Raw genomic sequence first — 19,590 nt, forward strand, 5'->3', positions numbered from 1 at the left:
TGTACCTTTATTCCATTATAACTCATAATTTCCCTTCCATATACCAAATTCTTTTTTATCAATTGCAATTTTTGGTCTGAGTGTACAACCCTATCACTACCCTCCCTGACTATTAACTTCTTTCCTCCAACAGGAGAAGTATGACAACAACTGGTGGATCGGGATGTTGGTCCGAGAGGGGTCCGACGTGGGGTTCATCCCGTCCCCGGTGAAGTTGGAATCTCTGAGGCTGCAAGCGACACAAGCGGCTCGAAACTCCCGCCTCTACGCCTCGAAGACATCCTCCTCATCCAACCTAGGTGCGCTCTCCCCCCCTACGGCCACAGCAGGCGCAGCAGCCGCCCCCGAGGCCAAAGGCAGCAATTCTAGAGGCTCCACCCCCCCTACCCCCGGTACGTTCCTTTCCGGGCGCCCCCCTTCCAACCAAAACCCTTTGTCCCCCCCTTCCTGACCATATGTGTGTGTTGAATGAGACCCCGTTCAGAGAGCGACCCATTAAAAAAAAAATAAGTCACTTTCAATCCTATTAATTGCAAAAAAAAAGTCCCATTCAACGTGCACCGTCCACTTCAAAACAAAAGTATATTAAAGTTAAAAAAAAAAGGAATAAGCTAACTACAAAAGAAAACTTGTCCGATTCTGCCTCATTTTCCAGGCGCCCAATGGAAAAAAATATTTATGTCTGTCTTTCTGTCTGTCTTATCTATCTATCCTGTCTCTTTCTCTCTTTTTGTTTTTCTCTGAGTGGTGTTGGTCGTCCATGGTGGTCGCATCCGCAGCTTGCATCCGCAAAACCCCCAAACCGCACAGCCACTTAAGTTTTTAACCCGCAACCAACGCTACTACAACAACGTGCAATGGAGGTGATTGATAAAAAAAATAATTTAAAAAGTTGTTGAAACTGGAAGCAGCTACATACCCGAGTTTTAACAGTAGTTCAGGGGAAGGTGCGATGCTAGAAAGTTAACTCAGGGTTCAAGAAAATCGACACAAATTTTTCAAGAATAGAGAGAAATTACAGGTGACAGCAGCCTAAGGGTTACTGTTAGGTAGATGAACTTCATAGCTTTATTTGACAAACAGTAAGATGGTTCTACTACCAATTCGGCAATGATGCTTTAGCAGAAAAGCATTAATAGTAAAATGATCACGACTTTGAAGGAAAATAAGCCAATCTCTTATTGATTGCTTAATTTCAATGCAAAAACTCAAAGTCAAATAGTGAGTTAGTTACAGATTATGATTTATGCCTTGAAAGCGATGTTCATTCTCTGATAAAAATCTGTAAAATGAAAGAGAATATCTTTTGTGACATTTATAACTAATAATAATAGAAATCACAGAATCATGGTATCATTCCAATTTCGTACTACTAATTGTAAGCCGCATATCATCCATAAATCAAACATGATTCCGCCTTCACTTAAACAGTGCCTATGAATATCAGCAAGTGTTCATCATTCATTGACTTTCATTATTATCATAATACATAAAAATATATGAGTCAAACTAAAAACAAACACTAACAAAGATTTTCACTATGTTCATCACTGGAATCCATTTCTATAGGATTGGAGTTTTTCCAATACCGTTGCCTATGGGCTTCAATTACATACTTGCATAGAGGTAGATAGGACTAAGAGTAGTCAATATTTGTATGATTAAAGAATAGGATGCCAAATAATTTTAAGTACGCCTATATTCTAAATCAATGGGTAGAATGGAATAATTAAGTTGAGTTGCAAATTGGCTAAAGTGAATACTTGGTCTGAAGATTAGAAATCCAAATACCATTTGGAAGGAAAAATATTCCTGGAACTGGTTTAACATTTGTACTAGGCAATCATCAATGGAAAGGAGAACAGATGTTAGACCCCTGAAGGCTAGGGATATTCAATTCTTATCAGGCAGTTGGTCTGGTAGCGGTTGCAGCAGAGAAGTCACATTCCAAGAGTTGAGAGTCTTGATGTTAGCAGTCAGGTGGGGAAAATTCTCAAGGTTTTGCCGCTGATCTTAAATGGAATATTCCCAATATTTGGCGATTTGTGTCTTCTTATGAGGATATCAAAAAACTTATCAAAATACACTTCAGAAGATACCAATCACCAAATTCTGGGTTTGTTCCTTAGGGATTCAGTTACAAACCTTTAAGAACTTTCCTCCCACCTGACTTCTGATGTCAGCATACCCAACCCTTCGAATACATGTGACTCCTCTGTAATGCGAAATCATCATACAACTTCCTGATGGGAATTGAGCCCTTCACTCATTGCCTAGCCCGCGGCAGGTTAACAAACTGTTCTCTTCCCCAGAGATGATAGCCAACAACCATAGAAAAACCAGTTTTGGAGATGTTTTTCCTACCGACCTAAATTAGAGCATGGATTTTCTGTCTTATGATAAATTCAGAGGGTAGAATGCCAAAGCTAGATTATTTCAGGTTAAATAATTACATTTCACTGTAAGTTTAACACTGCAATACTCCGTTCATGCCACCCATCATTGCAGTAGTTTCAAGTGTCAAAAATAGGCACTAGAAAATATTGTTTTCACCTTACATCACCTCTCATACTTCCTTTCCGGCTCATGCAGCTCGCTTGTGCCACTATGATTAATTTTCCTTATCAGCTGTGTGTTTTTCTGGCTTTACATGCTTATGACTCAAGTGTAATTTTGTGTTTTTGCTTTGCTTTAATGTTTTTCTTAAAAGAGTGTGAAGCTTTTAATTTAACTGTTTCAGTGTTGATGTTGTGTTTGTGTTTAATTATTTTTTTCACATAATTTTTTATTTGCCCTGGCAACTCACTTGCTATGTTCGCTTTCCTGTGAGCTTTACGCCATCTTTGGTGCAACGTAATCAAATATGATTTTTCCAAGTCCTTACCCACAATTTGAACAACTATTCCTTCTCATTTCACCATCTTACATACTTTAAATACCAACGCCTTCTCAGCTATCCAACCAGACAAGACCAAAAGCAAGCAGCCATACCCAAGTTCTCCTTTTATCATTCTCACGGCCTTCCTTTCATTCCAGGGACATGTGTTGATATCATAAGCGATAATAGAGGCATAGAATGAAGGAAAAAGAGCCTTTAGAAGAAATTTTGGTGCTTAAGGAAGGGCAATTCCAGGAACCCCTCAAAGCATTCACTCTTTTCATTTACTTTGGGAGAGGATGGGAAGCAATGTGTAGAGAACCTGCAAGTTTCGTCCTCACTATTTCTCATCTAAATCCTATAAAAATACACAACTATTCTCAAGTACTACACCTTATGAGGTGATTCATTTGTCATTCAGTCATCCATTCCTTCATGCCATGCCACTTAACTGAAAATTTGCTTTCACTCATTGGCTACAATCACAGACACCATTCAAGATTCCATAGTTCCTCCAAAAAGTATCTTCTAATCGCCAATCATGTCACCTTAAATATCGATCTTTTATCATCAATGCTTTTTATGGTAGAGAACATTGAGTAGACACAGACTTTTGAAAACTTTTTCTACTGATATTATCCATCTAGAAACTCATGCCATTTATATTTTAAGCAAAGATAACAATATAGAATAAAAAATATTATTAAAAAAAAACATGAAGACTGATCAATTTTAGATGTATATAAAAAACTGTGATACCAATACGTGATTTAATTAAGCTAATTTTGGAGCAACTTGAAATTTTTTCTAATCACAAATTCCATTCTTTCTTAAATAATACAACTTGTCAACTTTCTTACCTCACAATGACTCAACAGCAATTACAAGAAATTAAGATTACTTTACGTGCAACATACCTTTGATTTAGTTTGTGTTTCTCAATACATTCCTGCATGAGAAACTACGAATGATATGATTTCACTACCTCCCGTAACGTCCACGATGCCGATGAGGGATCGAAGGCTTGGCACAAGGCAGAGTGGCTTTTTGGGCCAGGATATAAAGAGAGGAGACGCACCCGAAGGTATTTAAGTAGACACCCTTCCCTCTGGATCTCTTTTCGTAAGTCAACCCTACATTCCTACAATCCAGTTTCCTGCCCACTTTTTATGCAAGGTTTACATGGATGCAAAATGGACAGAAATGGCATAAAGTGGAAAAGAATCTTGCCAACTACAATACCTTTTACCATACCCACTCCTCAATTCTGCCTTTACGTGATTAGCAAGATGATTTTCCATTTCCCTATTTTCAGTCCATTCTGCTCCCATGCAAACTTGGCAATATATACCTTGTCTTCTATGGATGTTATTCATGCCAGCTACAAAACAGTAGCTATTGGGAAAATCTCACAATTGCCGATCACCAATTGGAGATATAAGGAGCACAAGACAAAAATTAAAATGAAGAAACTGATAATACATAAGTTACAATAACTTGCACTTTTATGATGATTTAAAAAGCATTGGAAAATTCATTAGAGAGACTTAATTTGAAAAATAACAAGGTTAAATCCTACTTCAGTGAAAATTCAACCACAGCATATCAAATTACGATGTGCAGAATTAGAAATCAATATTTATTATGCAATAAAATGTAGTTATGCTGCCACATGGCTCTCTTTGGAGACTGGCCATTGCAAATAATCCTAAACAGCTATGTATTATGGCTTGCATCAAACACTTAACATCCATTTTAAGATAAATTCCATCCCCTTACCCCACTTCCTATGTTTTACAATGATTAAGTCCAAATTCCAAAAAATCTTCCATTTCCTACTGTAAAAAAATAGAATTCACCCAGCAAAGAGTCTTGAAACGGCGTGAGAAAAAAACATCAGAACCATAACTCCCAAAAATCCCCAGCTCTAACCTCACCTATAGCCTTACCCTGGCCTCGCTATGTATTCTAATAGGTGTGGTTTTATTTTTATTATTTTTGTATGATTTTTTTTATAAATGTTCATCACTGTTCACTCTTGACTTGAGTTTTTTTTTTTCAAAAAGTAATCTAATATGAGTGTTGGCATTGATTGATTTAATGCTTCTTAACGTAATTGTTTTGGAGTCACTAACCTCCATTATTACAGGAATGACTCCTCAAATGTGTTTCCTTCCTAAATGTTAACAAGCTGAATTGATAACAGTTTGTTATTCATAAGCCAGCAACTGCAAAGGTGAGCCAGTATCCAGCTATTCGAAAATTGAATAATTAGACCTTAAATTCCCACTTGGCAGAGTGAATATTGTACATACTACATACACGTAAGCAAATGTTCTTCTTGAGCTATGCTTTTTGACTCCTAGCTCTAATTAACTGTGAAAGCATTTTGGGCATTATGAAACATAAACCAAAAGTAAGAAAGTCTCCGCTTTTCTAAAGGTCTGGTCAGTGGTATCATTGCAAAATTAGCAATGATGGAATGCACTTTCCTTAACTTTTTTCATGAGAGAAATATTACTCTGTGTGTTTTTTTTATTAAAAGTCAGTAATTACATATTATTGCAAATTTTTTTTTTGCTAGCAAATGTATACATGTACTAGAAATTTTGAGCCACCAAAATTGATATAAGTGTCATTTGACTATTATGTATATCTTTTGTTAACCAGTGCTGGAATGGCGTTCCAGCACCATGACACCACTACGCCTGGTGTTTCGGAATAGACTCATTTCAGATTTTGAATAGAAATTACAGAAACGTCTGAAAACCTGAAAAAAACATCATTAGGGTTCCCACTCAACCTAAATTATAAAATTCACGGATTTTTCCAGGTTTTCACAGTCGAAATTTCTTCAAATTCACAGTTTGTAGATAAACCATTTAAGGCAGAAATATTGATCACGTAACAACAATTGGCCGCACAATAACCCCTTCAACTTCGATTAATTTTCTGAATATCGTGCTCCTATTCTCTAAGTATTTTTCTGTGGTTCTTTTACAAATGGTAGATAATGAAATGATATTTTGTAATTTATAATCAACGTAGAAACACGAAATGAAATGTGATTATTAAACATGGAGAGCATAGCTATCGCCACTCGAATAAAATCATTTTAATCCTTCCAATGCATCGTTTTTCATAAAAATGAATTATTTATGTATACTATGAATGTTTTAACCTTTCAAAATAATTATATTGTTCCTCAAAATAGTGCTAAACTTATGAAAATCCGGTGACGAGATACACTCGTCATTGAGCGGTTTGGCATCGCAAGTTCATGACGAGATAGACTCATCATTACAGCGCAAGGGGTTAACTACAAATTTAACTAACGCTACAGACACTGTGAATGCAAACACAGCAATGAAAGTGCTATCTCTCCTGACATCACATATCGTTTGCAAAATTCAGCTCCGGCTTAAGGTTGTGAGTGGGAAAATAGAGGGACCAGGGTGCCAGGGATGTTAAGAAGTATGTGAATTTTCGCAAGTGTTAATGACTACCAGTTACCAGTCTTCCGGCTTGGGTACTGGCTTAAGGTCAATGTGCCATCATGACACACGGAACAATAATTGCACTTCAAATATACGCGTACAGATAAATTCGTGGCCATATCTGCGAGCGACTGACCTTGAAGTACGACCGAAATATGTATCCATTTTTCTGTTTATTTGTCAATCATAGTTCTACGATCGTAAAATCAAGACTGGGAGATTTTTAAGGCTTTAGGACAAAATTCACGGCTTATTCACAGTTTTAAAGTTTTCAAGATTGAATGGGAACCCTAATCACCTTCTTTTTTTGAGGCACACAAATTTGGGCACTTTCCTTTAGAGGTCCTTAGAAATGCTCACAATTGGATGAAATTGATTATTTTAAAAAAATACCAGAGGAATAGAATTTCAAATCTTTCCCTATCTAGTCTCTCAAACAGAGCTAATGGAATAATGTATCAAGTAAATGTATCTTATATATATATGTGGTAACAAAAAAAAAGTTTCGTCTTTACAGGAGATGAAAATCAGACATAGTGCAGTTGAATATTAAAGCTTTAGTTTACCCTTAGATAACAAATGAACTTTCACAGTTACAGAAGTTGACCTGAGGGACATGTTGGAAACTGGATTTTTAAATACTGAAGATATAACCGCACTTAAGAAAAAAATCAAAATTTGAACTTTACTCTCAAGATAATTTTTCTGCATTTTTTGTCATTTTTCCTGACATACCATGAGACTCCAGACTAAAAAATTCTCCAAGTTTCTCTGACTTTCCACTTTTCCCAGTACAGTGGCTACCCTAACAGTAGAAAGAGGAAAATGCATTAACAAATAAATAAAATTTTACTTAGACTGGCTCACTTTTCAGTATCGTTGGCAGGATCATCTTAATACTGTTGTATTTCTAATGTCACATCTTTTTCGTGTGTGTGTGCGTGAATGTGGGGGTTGTGTGCCTTGGTGTGCGTGTGACGTGAGCAGGCGATGACTCGGACTCGGTGGGGAACGCTCGGCGTGGTGCGGCAGCGTCCTCCTTGACCACGCCACCGCCGACAAAGGAGAAACGGAAGCCGTTCTTCAAGAAACAGGAGAGCCCCTCGCCCTATGATGTCGTGCCGTCCATGCGACCAGTGGTGCTGGTGGGGCCCTCGCTCAAGGGATATGAAGTGACCGACATGATGCAGAAGGCCCTCTTCGACTTCCTCAAGCACAGATTCGCCGGAAGGTATGTACACCTATTCAGACTTATAGTACCTACTCCAATAATATTATTATTATTATTATCACTATTATTACTATATGTATGATTTTACACTTTCCCAGCAAACAAAACAAAGAATGAAGGGCGTTTTACATGGGGCATGGAATTGCGCAGGTTAGAGCTGCATTAATTTCTAAAATGGCATGGAATTGCGAGAATGCATAAACGAGATTAGGACAGGGGCTATTTTGCCATCTTGCATCCATGCATTCTTGCCTGTGTTCCAGCAATTCACCACTTTACACGGCACTATTTTTACTTCGCCTTCGTGCATGCATCAGATTGTGCAAGTACGTACCCCATGTAAAACGGGTCTTCAGAATAAGTTCTGGTGAAGAGTTGGAACCCCAAATGTTGGCACTTTTAGAGTATCTTACCAATCCGGAAATCTGAGAAAAGTTTATTTACTCCCATAATAGTTTATGCATGCCTGTTACAGGTAATCTATTGGTTGCTAACTGGCTTTTACCTCTGCTTTAAGAGATGACAACATGCCATCATTTGAGTTCACTGCCTAACCAACCTTGGCTTTATGTTAATTAGCCGACGAATGCATGGGTCTCTAAATTATCTAAATAATATAAAATCTTACATTTCTCAGATTTTTTCATAAAATTTTTCACATTTCTTGTAACTAATTTGTGTGCAATGAGCATATTAATCATTTAAAAAATTCATTATAACTATTAAATTTAATAATTAAAAATTCCACAATTAACATCCTCATTTGAGCTAAATCACTGATTGCAGTTATTGTAAGTTTTTATACCATCCCCATCAGAGAGCTAAAAGCATGATGATTTTCACAGGCAAAATTAAAGAAAGAGGAGAAAAATTAACTTTATTGCACTGAGGTCAATAAAACCTAACCTTGTTCTTCTTAATAAAATGTCAATAAAATCTAACACCATATCACCTAACTAGGTCTAATGATTCAATCAGTTAAAATTTCTTGTACACATCCGTACTCTTTCTTCCTCAACAGGATCATTATTACAAGGGTGACGGCGGACATATCGTTGGCAAAGCGTTCGCTCTTGAATAACCCCTCCAAGAGGGCAATCATGGAGCGATCCAACTCAAGGTCTTCATGTCTGGCTGAGGTGCAGGCAGAGATCGAGAGGATCTTTGAGCTAGCGAGAACGCTCCAGGTAAAGAAAACCATGGGAGTCTTCCTGAATGTCTGAGGGTCAAATAGAAATATTATACCAGTGCATTTAGCTGAGAATAAATACTAGTCAGTACAAATAAGTTAAAGCATAGAGTTATTAAGGCTCCAAGATTTCAAGTATGTATAGTTTTGCACGATTTAATTCCCTTTCTCTACTTAAAACTGTTGCTTACGATAAAGTTTTCAGCAAAATTTCACATGAAATTAATCAAATTTACTGAAACAAACTTGTTTACAATATAATCCTTATGTTAAACAAAGTTGAGATGCTATGCTTTACACAACTTAATCATAGGCAACCTCAATTTTCATAAAACTAATGCTTTTCATGAAATAGTTTACTGAAAATTTTACTGAATGCAACAGGCATTCGAAAAGGTTGGCCAATTTCTCAATCAAATTTTATTTAAACTGAGTATTCTTGACACTAAACCCGGGAAACTTCACAGTGAAATTTAGAATTTTTGAAATGGCTATTAAAATTATAAAGCATCTATACACTTGCCAACTGAATAACATTTAGAAATGCATTCTTTTTGAATGAATTATTGCTAGAGACTAGAGAATTTTCAGACGCAGTTCAATGTTGAATGGTCTGTAATACAAATCATAAAGGACACCATAAGCATATGTCTAATGTATTTCTTACTCTTTTTCTCTTACAGTTGGTTGTCTTAGATTGTGACACAATCAACCATCCGTCGCAGTTAGCAAAGACCTCACTCGCACCAACAATTGTATACCTGAAGATATCCTCTCCAAAGGTAACAAACAAATTTCTTCATCAATATAAAACTGGTATCCAGATCTACTTTCAAAATAATTTACTGGGTTCTTTCAGAAGCATAGGCCTTTAAGCAAATATTAAGTTATTCTAACACAAAAATGAAAATGTTGAGATTAAAGTACCAACTAGTTTTTATAAATCCCTTGCTTATTTTACATTAGGTTTAATAACATCAATAAGAAAATAAGTATTTTATTGTCCATAAAATTATAACAGCAGTTATGCTGTAACATCTCTCTTGAATTTTTTTGAATTTGCTAACTTGATAACAAATTTTCTGAAGCCGAATGATATGCAATTGAAAATATTTATTTCAATATGTATCACAAAAACTGGCCAAATCTCCAAGAAAAGAACCATTACAACTTCAGCAGTTCAGGAAAAATGCCACAAACATAGTTAAGTCATCAGACTTGACCGAAAATGTCTGTGGAATCCAGTATAGCTAGTGTTTTGATATTTTATAAAAATGTCAGATAAGATGGAGTTCAGCTTCATTCATATAAACCAGGCTCCTCAAGAGCCTATACAATGTTAACAGCTTGGCATGCGCAACAGCATTATATCCTTTAGATATTGCTATACTAAACTCCTTTTCACCCTTCACAATACAATGCACCGTTTTCAATTAACCTTTTCCCTACTATACACGTATATGTACGTGTGGACGTTTCTTGACCCGGGAGATGACGGGCGTATAATTACGCGTGAGATTTTCCTGGCCAGGACTACGAAAGCCGTATATATAAGATTTCTAGCTCTCCCCCTTTTAGGACAGTCGCGGGTTTACGTCGTCTTTGTCTCGGGACCCAACCCTGTGGGGTTTAGGATTTACCCTCGGAATCTGGGAGCAGGTACCCGGACCCCTTGTCTTTTTCAACCCCTCTTAGCGGTAAGGGACAGCGGTCGTACAATTTGATATCCAGTCAGTTTTCGAAATAAATATTTGTTCACTTCTCATAAAAAATTAACTAAGAATTGAATTACAGTGGAACCTCGTTAAAGCGAGTACGGGCTATAGCGACACTCCCGCTATAACGAGACATAGTCGATGCACCGTCAATTGACCCTATAATAAGCGTGTTAAAAAATTCGTTTTTACGAGACCCTTTTGGTGCTGGCTCTCGCCATAGCGAGGGTTTCATGGCCGGAAGACTTTCATCAAGACTCCTTAACCTCTGTAATTGCTAGCGATCTGTTAGAAATGAAGTTAATGGAGAGCTCAGTCTCAAATTTATGTGGTAAAATGTCGTTCGATAAATAAGTAGTTAATTTTGGTGAGAATATTGTGGCATTAGCATTCGCGAATGCTTCATCTTCTTTTGTTCCTCGGGCGGCAGAAAGCAGTCGGCAGCATACCCGCACGTCCGTGAGTTGCGTGAATAGAAAGCATTTGATGGCAGTCACCATGACCAAAAAAACACCAAACACGTCTAAGCGGGAAAATAAAAATAAAGGAGTAATATGAGAGTGTCGAAATTAATTTATCTTCCTATTCGCTCTGCAAAATTAAAAAAAAAAAACAGAAGCGCCCAAGGAATGCAGACGATAGTTATAAGGAGCTTTGTTCGGGTGGTTTTGCCCATTCAAATCTGCGGGAACTTCTGAGAAAGGGGCTACGCCCAAGCCTAAAGTGGAATATTTCAGGGATAGATTGCGAATCGAGAATTTTAAGAGTGCAGAAGGTTGATTATACTAATGCGAAGCACCAAAGCGTTATCTCCCCTCATAATTGCTGGTGATGCCTCCGGTGTAAACCCGAAGTCGTGGAAGAAAGGACTCCGATCATAAGTATCTTTAGAAGTATTCCCCGCGTCATATAACATAGACGAAACGGAACTTTTTTACATACAACTCCTCGACAAAACCCTTGCAGTATGAGGTATTTCTTGCAATGATGCCTCTAAAGGTAGGTAGTGCGCCTTAGCGATGATGTAGGATGTACGAAGCAATGATACTCAGCGTGAATTGTCCGGATGGACGCATTTATTCTCCGTTGCGGATTTACAAGGGTGAACTATTCGCGTCAGTGGTTGGAGTCGTACTGGCACTCTCTTTTGTCACGCGGGTAGCCGAGCATCCCCTGGTGGCCGCTGGAAGAACTCACAGAAGAGCTAACTCTCGTTTGCAGTGTAGTGGTAAACTCGGTGTATTATTTCAAATACGTCGCAAGCGTAACACTCAAAAAGAAACTTTTTTCAACAACGGCAATTTTAATCACATCATTTTTCAAGCTTAGCAAACTTTTTACCGTAGATGATGTAGATATTACATTATTTGATAGAAAAAGTCTTCCAAGGCGGGAACTTTATACAACCTTCCACCGTTTTCGCCTGTGGAAACAAATGTAATGCGTTATTTCACTTCACTGCCGCTTAACGTACAGAAACAATAAACATACACCAATGGAAACATTTGAGGCATTAAATAACCGCGATACTGTTTTATCAGTTAATTTTTGAATTTTCAGTGGAAAATACCAAAATAATAGAATGATCACGTAAATGAACTAATTAAGTGCATAGAAAAATGGCTTCGTCGGTTGTGCATTGGCATAATGATTGACGAAACAATGCATTCCATGATTTTTATTCAGTGCGGCGCTTATAAATTGTTTGAATAGTTAGTCGTTGTTTGAGTAAGGAAATTTAGTGATGCAAAAAAAACATCGCCTTTCGTCTGGATTTATGCTTACGTTTATCGGATAGATGTTTATCTGTCGCCGTACCACTCCTGTTCCTGTATATCAGTTCGCAACAGGTGTATTGGCTATTATTTGCTCCACCTCCGGTAAAGCGACAATTCGCTATAGCGAGTGTTTATTAGTGCACCGTGGGGTGTCGTTATATCAAGGTTGCACTGTATTTGTCTTTTGAGCAGCATTTACAATTTTTAAACAAAATTCTACGATAAATATTAACTTATATCTCGAGTTATGTATAACATCAACATGGAAATCGCTGCTGCATTAAATGCGTTAATATTGACCTTAGAACTTCCTTTAAAATTTGAAAATGCTCAGAAAAAAATGAGGAATTCAATTCAAAGTCTGCAATTTACGTGCAAGCAACAATTATCCATTTGCTAAATACATATAAGCAATGCATAAGTTGACCGCAAACCAATGCCGCAGGTATGGTCGTAAACCCGGAAAGGAGGTAGCACAACTACTCTCGGAGTTTGAGATAATGCAGAGTCCCAGCGGGGAGGGGTCGAAAAAGGTTCAGCGAGACCCTTCTTTACGAATGTCCTCCAAAAATGCTCCGTATCACGAGAAAGAAGAGTCTCTTGGGGCTCAGTACAGCAGTCATGCTAAGACGAAAACTCCGCCGTCTCAAAAGGGTTAAATAAAAATTATGTAAGAATATCACTGATGCAGACTCATCCATTTTTTTCCCCATAGGTCCTGCAGCGCCTCATCAAGTCACGAGGAAAGTCACAAGCTAGGAATTTGAATGTCCAAATGGTAGCTGCAGAGAAGTTGGCACAATGTCCACCTGAGATGTTTGACGTCATACTGGATGAGAACCAGCTGGAAGACGCCTGTGATCACATTGCCGAGTACCTTGAGGTAAGTTCCTTAATAATAATTTAAAAAATTTGTTGCCACGCAGAATTTCCTAATTTCTAGCAAAAATTACCAGGCTACTTTATGCTTTGTGGAATGCAGACCTTATGAAAAATGTCTAAAAAGTCATTAAAATTTCAAAAAATGTGATGAAAATTTTAATGGGTATAGAAAATATCCATAACTTTATTAAGGAGCAATGTGTAATTTATACATGTAAACACATCAAATAACAGTCTACCATGGGACCAATAACTCACTTTGCAGTTCCTTTCCTTGCAAAGTTTGATGCCTGAAAAGATACCTAGATGAATCGCTATTTCGAATCGATATTTTTCATTTACGAGTTTTTTTACATTTAAGGGGACAATATGCTCAATGCACATTCAAGGCATGGCCAGATGAGACTGAAGTAGCACCCCTCTTACACTTTTTCATCTGAAAACCTTCCTACTTCCTACAAAATACCAAATTTCTGGGCTTTAATGTCAATTCTCAAATTTGTTGGGATGAGCATATAAATTCTCTAGCTTGTAAGTTAAGCTCAGCCTGCTACTTGATTAGATCCATCAGACCAACTGTTTCCGTTGAAGTCCTTCGTGGACTATGCTATGGAGAATTTTATTCCCACGTTGTTTACAGCATAATTTTTTGGGGTTCATCCGCTATAGGGCCTTGTCCATTTTTAGAATCCAGAAAAGAGCCATTCGGCTTATGACTTTTTCCAAACATAATGCCCCCTGCCATCCCCTGTTCAAAAAACTGGACATATTACCACTGCCATGTGTATATATTTTTCACTTACTTGTGTATACAAAAAGAAATCTATCCCATTATGTTAAGAACTGTGATGTTCACCATCATTCTACTAGACAAGTTGATCAGCTGCATGTTTCATATGTGCGCACCAAGAATACTGGTGCTGGTCCAAACTGTATGGGCCTTCAATTCTATAATAAATTGCCAGTTGAACTTTAGGCACCGTTAAGTATAACTGCTTTTAAGACCAACCTCCTAAAATATCTGAAACTAAAAATGTATTATTCTATAGATGAATTTTTAAACAAAGTTTGACATATCTTGCATCATTGTATATTTGTATTTATTGTATATATGTATATTCTTTAACCTGATCTGTCATATATCAGTGTAACCCTTGTACTACTAGATCTCTGGACAAATAAAACATTATTATTACTTTAGGCATACTGGAGGGCGACTCATCCACCCTCAACGGGGCCGTCGGCAGGGCCCACTCCAGCAGCCGTGGCTGCCGCATCATCATCCGGCCTTCAGCCAGGAGGAAACTTATCAGCAGCAAGACCCTCACCCCACGCCACCCCTGGTATGGATCACAAGCTCAACTCCACACCTCCAGGTACGATCAATTAGTCAATAAATTTTAAGACTTTTGGCTAGGGACATGGGCAGATTTAAAGGGTGGGCACAGGGGCACATGCCCACCCTCTAAATCCACCCCTGCCAGACACTTAAGAAATAGACAATATTTTTTATATGGTTATCATTACGTTCATTTTGTTTTGTGTATTATGCAGCCTCAAATATTTAATTCATATAAATAACTTTCATATTAAAATAAACAGAATATTTCGATACCTCTACTGCAAAAATGCTCAACAATTGCCCACCAAATCAAATCCACTCATCTAGTAGCCTAACAATACTAGTCCTCTCAGCTGGCAGTGTCCAGAGAATAAACACTCATCTCCTATTCTCCAAGCTTGGAGGTGAGCGTTTATGCTCCGGACACTGTCAGCTGATCAGATTCGTATTGTTGGGCTGCTAGATGAGCGAATTTGATTCGATGGGCAATTGTTGAGTGTTTTTGCAGTGGAGGTATTGATTTGATACAGTTATTGTTGTATCATGTTTTTAATCTCAAATATTAGAAGATCGTTTGCCTGTCAGACCCTGCCCCAGAAAAAAATCCTGGATCCGCCCCTGGCTAGGAATAAACTGCTTTTGAAGGAATATTGCAACCATAGACGCAATGCATATCAACCACGTATATTGTAATTTTCAGCCATTGACTAATAAAGGGATTTTGAAAAACTTAGTGGAAAGAAGAGCAGCTAGATATGTGCTACAGCACAGAAAGACAGAAGATTACTGAAATGCTCATCCCACTGGGATGGAACAACTTGGAACTCAGTGGAATAAGAAGACAATCTGGGATGAATATTATAGTCAATGAGGAAAGAGCAATTAAAAAACTTGGGAAGGAAACAAAAAACAACTGAAGTCTGGGAGATATAAAATGATTTTGAGTTCACGGTAAAGGGACGGTCACGAAGGACCTATCTCAAGAAGTTTTCTTACCAAAATATGGCAATACTTGACAAGAAGGAATACCCAGAAAAACTCTTTGAGCCCTACCCATTAATTATAAAAACATATTTTTAAGATTAGTTCAAGGAATGGGCACTACGTATCTTTTTGAATGCTTTGTTTAAATTTTTTCCATGACCACAGGGCATTTTTCCTTCCTGTAATCATATAGATAATAATAATAAATTATTCCAGGCATTAATCTGACAATTTTCATTCGGAGAGCTCCTTTGGAGGTAGGAATTCACTTAGGAGGTACAACTAGAACTGTATCTCCCTATTCTTAGTTGCATTCACACAAAATCCTGAATTGGGGAATGCCCCTTTAAGATTCATGTGTACTTTTTCTGAAAGATTTTCAGGCCAGTTATGCACGTCAATGTAGGTGAATCTTCCAGAAGATAAGAGCATAGACAAAAGTTTCTACAGGGTGAGAATTCAATAGAAATTGGAGTTTCATAAAGTGGCGATAAGAGCAATATTCGTTGCAATATGTACCAGCAATGTTGCAAATGGAAAAATGTGTTAAATCTTTATGTCCCATAGTTTTAACTAAATTTAAAAACTATATGCTGAGTGCAAATATTTAAATCATTCTAATGCACATGCCTGCTGATGGACGCGTCCTGCAAATGATTTGATATTTATGGTTGTAATCATTGTAGTGCATCTTTATTTCATAGCAAAAAAATTCTTATAGGATAACTAAATGAAATAAGAAACTAAAATACATACGTGCATTAATACTTAGACATCGCTAAAGGACCACTGGTATCGATGAACTTACATGTCATACATAGATTTTGATAAAATTAGATGTGGAAACATTAAACGATGAGACACTGCAAAGGACTTTAATTGCAATATTATCAAGCCAATGGAATTTTATTCATCAACAATGTTTTGATTTGAAATTCAGTTATTATTATGTAATGTCCTAAATTTTTTATAGATGCAGTCAAACATTGATCATCCCACTGCCAATTGGCGGGTTTGCAGATAATCACTATTTTTCCTTCCTAGCATATAAAATTTTTAACTTTTCAACACTGATATGTATGATATCAATATATTTTTAGTTGATGGTAATGCTTAGTATTATAATCCATATCTTTTGGTGAACACACAATATGCTGCTAAGTTAATTATTTTCCAATTTATGAGGTGAAAAGTAGACAACACGGTCAAATTTATTACTCCTTTTGACTACCCATGATCCCGCGTGCCCGATTATCATGGATGATCATGAGTTGATGATATTTACATTATTTTGTCTTGTGCAAATTGCTTTTATAGGAATGTACATGAATTTACATTTTGTATATGTTGAGTAAAATGCATCCACAGACACATACTGCCTAGAAACACCATTTAAAAAAAACTTAGATTCCATGAGCCATCCTCTTTCCTATGCGATCAATAATTTAACACTTGGAGTGGCATTTGTCAAAAGCTACCGTAAAAATTAGGGATGGACTGATACAAGTATGAAGTACAGGCTCTGTATACTGTATTGGTAGTATAGGTACTGTAGCATTTAACCGATACCGAATCCAATATCATTACTTTTAATTTTCTGCTCTTTACCATCAATTATGCCCATTGGATAAGGTGTTGCATGGCACAGAATGAAATCTCTAGTCCGTAATTCTGTCCTTGCTTAACACAAGAAGAGAGAAAATTTCTTTTTATAACCAAAATAAATTATTTTCGTTACTACAAAAGAAAAAAACACCATTTACAAGTCAAATAAAAATATGATTCTTTCACTTTGAAGATAAAGCAGCCTTAAGTGCTTCCCCTGCAGTGACATTCACATAAGTCAGCATATTTTGTTTTAGGAATATTTGAACTTCTTCAGCAAATCTAGCCATACCCTTGGGTAATAGTCGCTTAAGTAATCTGGTTTCTTAGCTTGTGTCACGCTAATCATGTTCATGGTGGGTTGGTATCAGTCCAAAACCACTAATTTCTTGTATCAGTCCATCCCTATTGAAAACCATTAGGTCCTTCCACACCAAACTGGACCATAGAGTGAGTGATGGCTAAGTACTTATGCCAATGTTGCTTCCCTCACGTGTCTGACCATTTGTTGAGCACTTATTAAGATTGTCATGCAAATCATTCCCCTTGCCCTTGCTTTCATAGATAAATATGTACCTATCTATACATGCACTTAGACCCTAGGAAGCAAACTAGTATCTTTTCTAGTAGCAGAGATCACTGTCACAATGTCACATGCATGTCACCAATGGAACAAAAGTGCACAAAGTTTTTGTTAAACATAAAAAAATATTGCATGCCTGAGAAATACAATATTACCTTTACATCATTTTGCTACAGTTTCACATTTCAGAGAGCAAGAGTAATTGTTTAAGGCTTAACTTTGTTGATGTGCCTTGCATTCATTATAAAATGCAACTTAAAACTCACACTTTTAATTTCAAAATCAACCTGATACCACTACCAACACAGTAGTGCCAACCATCTGATATCCAGCTGATGGCACTACTCTTTTGAAAATGGGGTTAGTTAAGAAATTAAGTGTCGACTTTAAAGTAAGTTATTTTTCATAATGAATGTTACACTTTAATGCCAGCATTTTTTTTACTCAAATTGGATACTCTCAATGTACCATAAATTTATTACTCAAGATGATAGTAAGCTCAGTTGGAGCAGAAAATGGGAGAAATTTAGTGATAGCTAGAATGGAATCAAGGATACTATAGCCACAAAAGAGTAGAGAGCTTTTTGTAAACCTCAAGAATATGCTTGAGGATGAACACCTCCCAGTCGACCAAATTATTTTGGTGACAGCTGGTGATTTTTAAAACTTATACTGCCATCTTGATATTTTCAGAGTATATAAAGTTGAGCTACATTAAAGTTTGCCTGTATCCCAAATTAGAAAACTTTTACTCAGCAGTTTATTTTATGAAATTTTTTTATTGAGAAAGAGGTATATATTTACAAAGGTGTGCTCCATGTAGTCTGATCATTTCAAGATGACAATATTACAAAATGTGAATAATTATGTATGATATTCAAGGTCATCTGTCGAAACCGTCATTTTTTTAAAATGAAAACAGTACATCAATACTGAAGGTATTTTCGTATGAAGCACAACCACTAATTTCAATCAATCATTTTAAGATTCTCTCTATTTAAGTCTTTGACTCTTAGATACAGTTAAAAAATCAAAGTCCGCTAGCAATAATGCCCACGGTAATAATAGCAATGATTCTGTGGTTTCCAATGTGAGTAGGAATTACACATCATCCAGGTATGACAAAAATATAAGTAGTAAAATATATCCTTCAAATAAATAATTTATCTTCCAGCATGTATACATAACTGTGACAGCGGTCTCTGCTGCTAGGTTAAAAAGCAAAAAGCACCACTGTCCACGAGAAATAATTAACTGCGTACGTGTGGTTTGTTACTGGAGTGATAGGGGGAGGGAAGAATTTGTCTGGGTTGGGGAATGAGGTCGGAAAAGAGGGACTGGATGGTTTAAAACTTAACAAACATCCCGTCTACTCACCTCCCATCACGTTCCCCAAGCCAAGACCTCTCCTCTCCTTATAAGGGTCGGTTTTATTCTACCTGGTTAGAGTTAACCGGGACGTGACACAGCTGTAATCTTATCTTGACAATATTTGAAAGTTGAAATAAAGCAAAGTAGTTCAAAGTGCAGAGCTTATGGTCTCAAGGCCTGATTTCCAAGAACCACCTCATAAGTGCTTACTTTTGGCTGGAATGGCATTCAGGCACCTCTCAGGGAAAATTTGGTGGTGTCAAAAAGTTTTCTCTTTTTTGAATTTGGTATAATATGTTTCATCAATGTAACTTTTATCACAAGTTATAAAAAAATTGGAATTTTTAGGGGGGGAGGGCAAGCATTGCTGATGGTGATGGGATATCACCATGCAGCATGATCATAGAACTGCATTCCACAACAGTTGCTTCATGGGCAACTCGTACTTGTAAGGAATGCATGACATGGTATCCAACATTGTAGTTTCCAAAGGCATGCAATGGTTTGACACATCCTAGCAAACCATTTTCCCAGA

At 37.0% G+C, this 19,590-nt stretch overlaps 1 protein-coding gene and 1 long non-coding RNA gene across 9 annotated transcripts in view; one reads left to right on the plus strand and one right to left on the minus strand.

Moving 5' to 3' along the window:
- LOC124168785 (voltage-dependent L-type calcium channel subunit beta-1) overlaps window positions 1-19,590 on the plus strand; it is a 788,354-nt gene that overhangs the window by 754,876 nt on the left and 13,888 nt on the right. For 7 of the 8 annotated variants that reach the window (XR_006866983.1, XR_006866984.1, XM_046547091.1 and 4 more), the window contains 6 exons: window positions 134-392; window positions 7,363-7,606; window positions 8,628-8,793; window positions 9,479-9,577; window positions 13,004-13,171; window positions 14,372-14,546. Coding sequence is in view for 6 of the 8 variants with exons in the window: in XM_046547091.1 (XP_046403047.1) it covers window positions 134-392; window positions 7,363-7,606; window positions 8,628-8,793; window positions 9,479-9,577; window positions 13,004-13,171; window positions 14,372-14,546 (1,111 nt within the window). In the remaining 2 variants the exon portion in view is untranslated. The remainder of the gene's footprint in view (window positions 1-133; window positions 393-7,362; window positions 7,607-8,627; window positions 8,794-9,478; window positions 9,578-13,003; window positions 13,172-14,371; window positions 14,547-19,590) is intronic. The other variant, XM_046547096.1, reaches the window with a different exon arrangement.
- The window catches only part of LOC124168786, a 42,112-nt gene that overhangs the window by 2,211 nt on the left and 20,311 nt on the right, over window positions 1-19,590 (minus strand). The gene's annotated exons all lie outside the window — the stretch shown is intronic.

Source organism: Ischnura elegans, chromosome 12 (genome assembly GCF_921293095.1).
Source record: "Ischnura elegans chromosome 12, ioIscEleg1.1, whole genome shotgun sequence".
In the NCBI taxonomy this organism is placed as follows: domain Eukaryota; kingdom Metazoa; phylum Arthropoda; class Insecta; order Odonata; family Coenagrionidae; genus Ischnura; species Ischnura elegans.